The sequence below is a fragment of the Heterodontus francisci genome, chromosome 3 (genome assembly GCF_036365525.1).
Source record: "Heterodontus francisci isolate sHetFra1 chromosome 3, sHetFra1.hap1, whole genome shotgun sequence".
NCBI lineage: Eukaryota > Metazoa > Chordata > Chondrichthyes > Heterodontiformes > Heterodontidae > Heterodontus > Heterodontus francisci.
The window spans coordinates 142,453,408-142,463,202 of record NC_090373.1 but is presented as its reverse complement, the minus strand read 5'-3'; the positions used below and the strand labels follow the sequence as shown (position 1 = coordinate 142,463,202).

Below are 9,795 nucleotides of genomic sequence, written 5' to 3'. Positions count from 1 at the left end.
GACTCGCCAGCACTACTGTCATGGGGTGGAGTCTTACCGCCTTTAAAGATTTTCTGAGGTCGGGACCAAAAGTGGATCCCAACCCTGATGGTGAATACCTGGCTGCCCACTGCTCCTTTGTTGAATTTGTATTAGTAGCGTTGTAGGGTGTTCTAGAGAAAGTCTTAGACTCCGGTAAAGGTTAACTAACCATTCTTTATTATTTACAGTTACTATATACACTCTCTGCAAGCCACCTAAGCTAGCATCCTTTGTGCTGCTATACCTTCTTCTCAAGCCTAAATCATGTGACTGTTAATTCATCGCTCGTACAGAGGGAGGGATCTCTCACTGTATTCAGTACTAACCCTTTATATCCTTAAGATCTCCTCCCAGATCTTTATCCAACATTTTTACAAACATATATACATTTATGACTTCTCTACTACTCTCTCTCCCCACAATCTCTGACTTTACAGATTCAGTCTCATCGGAGGTTTGACAACTCTCCCCGATCTGGTTGTAATCTGTCTGCGACAATCAGTAGTCTTCGTAGGAAGCCTGGGTTGCTGATTTGGTTTTTTGTTTCTATGGGTTGTAGTATTCCGCTTGGTTTGGGTTTGTTCATCTTCATCTGGATCTTGCAGATGGATTATTGGCTGTTGCTTTTGTGGAATAGGAATGATATTCCTCCGATTCCTTCACGTCTTCCCTTCATTCGTACGTATAACATAGGAACAGGAGTAGGCCATTCAGCCCATCGAGCCTGCCCCGCCATTCAATATCATGGCTGATCATCCACTTCAATGCCTTTTACCCACACTGTCCTCATATCCCCTTATGTCATTTGTATTTAGAAATCTGTCAATCTCTGCTTTAAACATACTCAATGACAGCCTTCCTAATTGCTTGCTGCACCTGCATGTTAGCTTTCAGTGACTTATTGACAAGGCAACCCAGGTCCCTTTATACATCTACACTTTCTAATCTCTTACAATTTAACAAATAATCTGCACATCTATTCCTCCTACCAAAGTGGATAACCTCACATTTTTCCACATTATATTCCATCTGCCACGTTCTTGCCCGCTCACTAAGTCTGTCCAAATCTCCTTGAAGCCGCTTTGCATCTTCCTCACAACACACATTCCCACCAAGTTTTGTGTCATCTGCGAACTTGGAAATACTACATTTGGTCCCCACATCCAAATCATTGATATATATTGTCAGGCAAACCGCTACCCCCCCTCCCCCTGCCTGCCAACACTGAGGCACACATTATTTTGCCACATGAACAAAAACTTAAAATTGCAATCCCTGACTGGAAAGACATTTGCACAGTACCAGACAACGTTGAACCAATGGAGGAACCCAGTAGTTGTTCCCCCAATACACAGAAGTGGTCAGACCAGTTTTAGTCACATGACTAACTGGCTGTTGCAGAGGTTTGAACTGAGAGTTTTAAATTGGAGAAAATAGAATTTGAACTCAGAAAGCCATGTGCTCATGGACTGAGAACATCTCCTCTGCTGCCTGCTCCATCTCTTTCCCGTGGAATCTTGTGAAGACACGTAAACTCAGAGAGAAAAATATCCCACATGAACAAGGTTTCCGAAGAATACTGGGCCCCAGCGAAATGCAAGACCATATCTTTAATCAAGGACTACAGCAAGCTTGAAAAACAATAACAAGATATTGCCTCAAACTGTTATACTTATCTTTTCTTCACTTTTCTGTCCCTACTTGCATGCATGTATCACGTGTGCATGGTAGCGTGGGTGCGTCATATATTCGTAGGCGTGAACCGTATGAGAGTTTAAGTTTAAGGTTTAATAAATTTCATCTTTCTTCTTTAAACTTCAGAAAGCCTGTTCTTGCTTGTTTCTTTGCCTTATAATTGGAAAGTTGTGAACATGGATTCCCAAAAGGAGAGCTCAAAACACTGTTTAAAAATAAAACCCTGTTACAATAAGATCAGGTGAAGACAGTAAAAGACCCCTAGACACCTTTTTCACCTGGTCGTAACAATATTGTGAACAGCTGGGGCCCAAGCACTGATCCCTCTGCTACCCCACTTGTCACAGCCTGCCAACATGAGAATGACCCGTTTATTCCTACTCTCTGCTTTCTGCCTGTTAACCAATCCTTAATCCATGCCAGTATATTACCTCCTATCCCATGTGCTTTAATTTTGCTAACCAACCTCCTGTGGGGCACTTTATCAAAAGCTTTTTGAAAATCCAAGTATACTACGTCCACTGACTCCCTTTTATCAATTCTGTTAACAACATCCTCAAAAAACTCCGGTCTGTCTTACAATTTGAATAGCCTTTTCCAGTGTTAGGTCTTCCTTGGGTTGCAACAGGTCTGACAAAGATTCATCCGCTATGCTGATAACTATCCTGTTTCTGATTTTGCCTTTAATTTCCCATATTCGCAACCTTCTGCCAATCTATACAGGTAATTAATATCGGAGTCTAGAGATTCACCAATCATCTGCACCCACTTATTAAATTTGGCTCTTTCCAAGATTTTATTGGTACGAAGATTAAAATATTTATCAAAGGCTTGGAGTACCTCTTCAAATTTATCGGTAGCCTCGTTGATCCCTTGTTGGTCAATTATGCTGTCCGCTATCGCTCCTACTGAATACAGGAGGGTGTTCACTTGCTCCTATTCAGATTTGGTATGGAGTTGAGAAGCAGTTTTGAACCTTAAGAAACTTTTTCTCCATTCTAGCCATTTTTTGACCTGATTGGGACCTTTTTGATTCTAGAAACTTTCAGGCATTCCCAATTTTGGATCCATATTGCTTCCTTTTGTTTGCTAGGCTTTGCTAGGGTGTTCCCCTTTACTTTTAAATTTTTCAGGCTTGCCTCGAGGTGTTGACGTCCTGGTTGGGACTCTCCCAAGCTTTCCAATGATTACCATGTTTTTTTCTCCTTGGCGAGGCTGAGCAATGGCTGCCGAGTACACTCACCTCCCTAGTCGCCGATTCAACAGAGATTGCATTCTGCATTTGATTTTTATTCCAGTTGCCCATTAAAACAAATGGCCAGTTTCACTGTCTCACCGACCCTGGATCATCATCCGGCATGAAGACACTGTCCCGACCGCTAGATGTGCTGGAAGTACCGTTGCAGAGCCCCACGCTGCTGTGTTGCGGTCAGAGACGCTGCAGAGCTCTTCACAGCCTCTTCTGTCGGTAAGTAGTTTTCTTACCATACCGGGCCAGTATTTAACTTTATATTTCTTTGTTGTTTCCCTGGGGTTTCTTCCAAAGGTAAGATTTTCAAATTCTCCTGGTCATTTTCACTATTGCCACCATGTTCCATTGTTGGGGTGTATTAGGAGCGTTGTAGGGTTTTCTAGAAAAAGACTTAAGACTCCGGTAAAGGTTAACTAACAACTCTATTATTTAGTTACTATATACACTCTTTGCAAGCCACCTAAGCTAGCATCCTTCATGCTGCTATACCTTCTTCTCAAGTCCATTGCTTGGGCAGTGGGAGGGGCTGCTCTCACAGTCCGGTATTAACCCTTTCCATCCTTATACTACACCCACTGCCCTGATCTTACTGGAGGCGGCCAATTATGACTCTGCCTCGAAGAGCACCATCTAATTAAGGGCGGTGGGTGGAAAAGGCACCTGGTTAGCACAATAGGAGGGTCTGCAGTGATGTCTGGGAGAGGTGAACGTTGCTGCAGCAGGCTAGAGAACGAGTTTGCCGCAAATGATTAAAAATTATTTGTGGCCACAATTGCCAGGCCATGACTATGGAGTGGGAGGCGGGAAGAGAGCGGTAATAGACGGCTGCCTCTAACCGCTGGGCTTCTCTTGCAGCGTGAGGCCCGTCTGTAGATGAAATCGCGGCTTCGTCCCCAAATGGCCAGTGAATTGCCACCAATAAGTCACCCGTCGCTCAGAGGCGGCAACGCACCAACCCGGTCCCGCCTCCGCGGGTCTCAGAAGATTCCGCCCCGAGGAGTGGTGCGGGTCGGAATTTGTTGAATGTTCCATTTGGAACGCTGCCCGGAGCGTTCGGATTCTTTTCAATTGTCCTTCTGACTGCGTCACGGTTCCGGGGCTAGACGTGAGCGGGCAGGACAAAGTCTGGCTGCTCTTCAGTGCATCTGCACACCGCACACATAACACTGTTTTCAGCGCGTTAAGATGGCTACCGGTAAGCAGACATGTCGGATTCAATATACTTTTGCTTTTAAGTGCATAATGCATTTTATTTGGTTACAAGTGAGTGATCCGCACCAGAATTGAGATAAATGTTACTTTAAGTATTTTGAGGCTCTATATCCTGAGACAAGTATTATCACATTCTAGTGTTTGCTTAAGGTGAACGCAGGTCATTCCGGTGCTGTATAGTGTTGTATGTGTTTATATTTGTTTTTATACATGTTATTGCCGAAATCACTGATGAGGCACACTGTTGAACACCGATGGATGAAGCTGGCTCACTTTTTTCCCCCGCACTCGAGTTCCTAGATTGATTTTTGAGGCTGTACTGCTTTGGGAAGGTGTTGAGCACAGGTTAGGAGGAATTCTCGCTATGGGAAAGGGTAGAAAGAATGGTGTTGAATCGTTGGAGTAGAACCATTGAAAAGTGACGGCACAGAAGGAGGCCATTCAGCCCATTGTTTCTGTGTCGGCTGAAAAAAACTAGTCGTTCAATCTAATCCCACCTTCCTGCACCAGGTCCATAGCCTCGCAGTTTACCGCACTTCAGATGCGGGTCCAGGTACGTTTTAAACGAATTGAGGGTTTCTGCCTCCACCACTGATCCCGGCAGTGAATTCCAGACACTCCCCACCCTCCAAGGTGAAAAAGTTTTTCCTCCTGTTCCCTCGAATCCTTCTACCTTAAATCTGTGCCCCTGGTATTAATAATTTTGACAAAGAGCTAAGGGGCAGAGGTATAAATATTGCCAAAGGAGTTTTTAAAGATTTCGTTTGTTGTTCATCCATCTATACATTAGTGTGGGACAACAAATTTTTAAAAATTCGTTCATGGGATGTGAGCGTCGCTGGTTAGGCCAGCATTTATTGCCCCATCCCTAATTGCATTTGCCTTCTTGAACTGCTGCAGTCCATGTGGTGTAGATACACTCACAGTGTTGTAAAGCCTGGCTCGGGTAGAAAATTGAAACCTGACCTGGGCCCGACCTGACAACAGACAACCTGAACCCAACCCGGGCCTGAGTCCTTTAATTTTTTTTAAATGTCCAACCTGACCCGAAAGTAGCAAACATATTATTGAAACAGATAAAAATCGTAGATTAAAATGAAAACAATATGAGACAAAACAGTACCGACCAGCCCAACCCGACCTGAGCCCGAATGCTAGACGCAGAATAGAGAGCCGACATGATCCAAACCCGACACGTGTAGTCAGGTTTGGTCCGGTTCGGTCGGGTAGCCAGGCTTTACAGTGCTGTTAGGAAGGGAGTTCCAGGATTTTGACCCAGCGACAGTTCCAAGTCAGAATGGTGTGTGGCATGGAGGGGAACTTGCAGATGGTGGTGTTCCATGCATCTGCTGCCCTTGTCCTTCCAGGTGTTAGAGGTCACGGGTTTGGAAGGTGCTGTCGAAGGAGCCTTGGTGAATTGCTGTGATGCATATTGTAGCTAGTACACACTGCTGCCTCTGTGCATCGGTGTTGAAGGTGGTGAATGGGATGCTAATCAAGCGGGCTGCTTTATCTTGGATGGTGTTGAGCTTCTTGAGTCTTGGAGCTGCACCTATCCAGGCTAGTGGAGAGTATTCCATCAACTCCTGACTTGTGCCTTGTAGATGTTGGACAGAGATTTGGGAGTCAGGAGGTGAGTTACTTGCTACAGAATTCCTAGCCTCTGACCTGCTCTTGTAACCACAGTATTTATGTGGCTAGTCCTGTTTAGTTTCTGGTCAATGGTAACCCCAGGATGTTGCTAGTGGGGGATTCAGCGATGGTAATGCCATTGAATATCAAGGGGAGATGGTTAGATTCTCTCTTGTTCGAGATTGCCATTGCTTGGCACTTGTGTGCCGCAAATGTTACTTGCCACTTATCAGCCTAAGCCTGGATATTGTCCAGGTCTTGGTGCATCTGGGCATGGACTGCTTCATTAATTGAGGAGTCGCAAATGTTGTTGAACATGGTGCAATCATCAGCAAACATCCTCACTTCTGACTTTATGATGGAGGGAAGGTCATTGAAGCAGCTGAAGATGGTTGGGCCTAGGACACTACCCTGAGGAACACCTACAGTGATGTCCTAGGCCTGAGATGATTGGCTCCAACTAGATATGATTCTGACCAGTGGAGAGTTTCCCCCCTGAATCCCATTGACTCCAGTCTTGCTAGGGCTCCTTGATGCCATACTTGGGCAAATGCTGCCTTGATGTCAAGAGTGATCACTCTCACCTCACCTCTTGAGTTCAGCTCTTTTGTTGATGTTTGGACCAAGGCTGTAATGAGGTCAGGAGCTGAGTGGCCCTGTCGGATCCGAAACTTGAGCGTCCGTGAGCAGGTTATTGTTGAGCGTGCAGCTTGGTAGCACTGTCAATGACCACTTTCATCACTTTGCTGATAAGCGAGAGTAGACTGATAGGGTGTAATTGACTGAGTTGGATTTGTCCTGCTTTTTGTGTACAGGACGTTACCTGGGCAATTTTTCGCATTGTTGGGTGGACGATAGTGTTGTAGCTGAACTGGAACAGCGTGGCTAGGTGTGCGGCCAGTTCAGGAGCACACGTCTTCAGTACTATTATCAGAATGTTGTCAGAGCTCAGAGCCTTTGCAGCATCCAGTGCTGGGGACGTCAGGAGGAGGCCAGGTTGGATCATCCACTTGGCACTTCTGGCTGAAGATTGTTGCAAATGCTTCAGCCTTGACTTTTGTATTGAGGTGCTGGACTCCCCCATCATTGAGGATGGGGATATTTATGGAGCCTCCTCCTCCTATTAGTTGTTTAATTGTCCACCACCATTCACGCCTGGATGTGGCACAACTGCAGAGCTGAGATCTGATCCGTTGGTTATGGGATCGCTTAGCTCTGTCTGTCGCAAGCTACTTCCACTGTTTGGCATACAAATAGGCCTGTTTTGTCGCTTCAACAGGCTGACACCTCATTTTTAGGTATGCCTGGTGCTGCTCCTGGCATGCCATCCTGCAGTCATCATTGAACCAGGGTTGGTCCCCCGGCTTGATGGTAATGGTAGAGTGGGGGATATGCCAGGCAAATTGTGGTTGAATACAATTCTGCTGATGACCCACAGCACTTCATGGATGCCCAGTCTTGATTTGCCACATCTATTTGAAATCTATCCCATTTGGCATGTTAATAGTGCCGCACAATACAATGGTGGGTATCCAGAATGTAACGATGGGACATCGTCTCCACAAGGACTGTTTGGTGGTCTTCTTTGGCCTCCTTGTCTCGGGAGACAATGGGTAAGCGCCTGGAGGTGGTCAGTGGTTTGTGAAGCAGCGCCTGGAGTGGCTATAAAGGCCAATTCTAGAGTGACAGACTCTTCCACAGGAGCTGCAGATAAAATTGGTTATCGGGGCTGTTACACAGTTGGCTCTCCCCTTGCACTTCTGTCTTCCTGCCAACTGCTAAGTCTCTTCGACTCTCCACGCTTTAGCCCCGCCTTTGTGGCTGCCCGCCAGCTCTGGCGATCACTGGCAATTGACTCCCACGACTTGTGATCAATGTCATAGGACTTCATGTCGCATTTGCAGACATCTTTAAAGCGGAGACATGGACGGCCGGTGGGTCTGATACCAGTGACGAGCTCGCTGTACAATGTGTCCTTGGGGATCCTGCCATCTTCCATGTGGCTCACATGGCCAAGCCATCTCAAGCGCCGTTGGCTCAGTAGGGTGTATAAGCTGGGGATGTTGGCTGCATCGAGGACTTCTGTGTTGGCGATACGGTTCTGCCACCTGATGCCAAGGATTCTCCGGAGGCAGCGAAGATGGAATGAATTGAGACGTCGCTCTTGGCTGACAAACGTTGTCCAGGCCTCGATGCCTTAGAGCAAGGTACTGAGGACACAGGCCTGATACACTCGGACTTTTGTGTTCCGTGTCAGTGTGCCATTTTCCCACACTCTCTTGGCCAGTCTGGACATAGCAGTGGAAGCCTTTCCCACGCGCTTGTTGATTTCTGTTTCGAGAGACAGGTTACTGGTGATAGTTGAGCCTAGGTAGGTGAACTCTTGAACCACTTCCAGAGCGTGGTCGCCGATATTGATGGATGGAGCATTTCTGACGTCCTGTCCCATGATGTTTGTTTTTTTGAGGCTGATGGTTAGGTCAAATTTGTTTCAGGCAGCCGCAATCCTGTCGATGAGTCTCTGCAGACACTCTTCAGTGTGAGATGTTAATGCAGCATCATCAGCAAAGAGGAGTTCCCTGATGAGGACTTTCCGTACTTTGGTCTTCGCTCTTAGACATCCACAAGGACTGTTTGGTGGTCACTCCTACCAATACTGACGTGGACAGATGTGTCAGTGACAGGCAGATTGGTGAGGATGAGATCAAGTAGGTTTTTCTCTCTTGGCTCTCTCACCACCTGCCGCAGACCCAGTCTAGCAGCTATGTCTATTAGGACTGGGCCAGCCCGGTCAGTAGTGGTGCTGCCGAGCCACACTTGGTGATGGACATTGAAATCCCCCACCCAGAGTACTTTCTGTGCCCTTGCCACCCTAAGTGCTTCCTCCAAGTGCTGTTCAACATGGAGAAGTACTGACTCATCAGCTGAGGGGGGGCAGTAGGTGGTAATCAGCAGAAGGTTTCCTTGCCCATGTTTGACCTGATGCCATGAGACATCATGGGGTCCTGAGTCAATGTTGGGGACGCCCAGGGCAACTCCTTCCCGACTCTGTACCACTGTGCTGCCACCTCTGGTGGTGATGGTCTGGGACTTTGTAAGGTATGATTCTGTGAGTATGACTGTTTAGGCTGTTGCTTGACTAGTCTGTGGGACAGCTGTCTCAATTTTGGCACAAGCACCCCCCCCCCCCCGCCAATGTTAGTCAGGGTCAAATGCAGGTAGGGTCGACAGGGCTGGGTTTGCTATTGTTGATGCCAGGTGGTCCGTCCGGTTTCATTCCTTTGACTTTTCTCCAGCGGTTTGGTACAACTGAGTGGCTTGCTCGGGCAGTTAAGAGTCAGCCATATTGCTGTGGGTCTGGAGTCACATGTAGATCAGACCAGGTAGTTTTCCTTCCCCAAAAGCCTTTAGTGAACCAGATGGGTTATTATGACAACTGACAATGGTTTCTTGACTGAGACTAGCTTTTTTAATGCCAGATTTTATTTATCAAATTTAAATCGCACCTGCTGCCATGATGGGATTTGAACCCGTGTCCCCAGAGCATTAGCCTGGGTCTCCAGATTGCTAGTCCAGTGACATTATCACTGCTTCCCAATGGATTTATGAGAAAGAAACTGGGGAGGGTGGTGGTGGCGGGCAGTGTGGAGGGTGAAAAAGCTTGGTCAATTCAGCCTTAAAAGCATGTGTTGCAAGTTCTCCCTGTGTCTGCGTGGGTTTACGCCGGGTGCTCCGGTTTCCTCCCACATCCAAAAGACTTGCAGGTAATGGGTAAATTGGCCGTTGTAAATTGCCCCTAGTATAGGTCGATGATAAGGAATATGGGATTACTGTAGGGTTAGTATAAATGGGTGGATGTTGGTCGGCACAGACTCGGTGGGCCGAAGGGCCTGTTTCAGTGCTGTATCTCTATATAAAAAAAAAGAGGGGATTTCTTAAAGGTCATGAAAGGAGGGGAACAGGTAAGCTTGGAAAAAGAATGA

The 9,795-nt window shown here is 46.7% G+C and overlaps 1 protein-coding gene across 1 annotated transcript in view; it reads left to right on the top strand.

Annotated features, from left to right (window-relative positions):
• Positions 1-3,560: 3,560 nt before the first annotated feature.
• slc35a1 (solute carrier family 35 member A1) overlaps positions 3,561-9,795 on the top strand; it is a 41,365-nt gene continuing 35,130 nt past the window's right edge. The window contains exon 1 of the mRNA XM_068026648.1: positions 3,561-4,163. Coding sequence (XP_067882749.1) covers positions 4,154-4,163 — 10 coding nt within the window. The 5' untranslated portion in view covers positions 3,561-4,153. The remainder of the gene's footprint in view (positions 4,164-9,795) is intronic.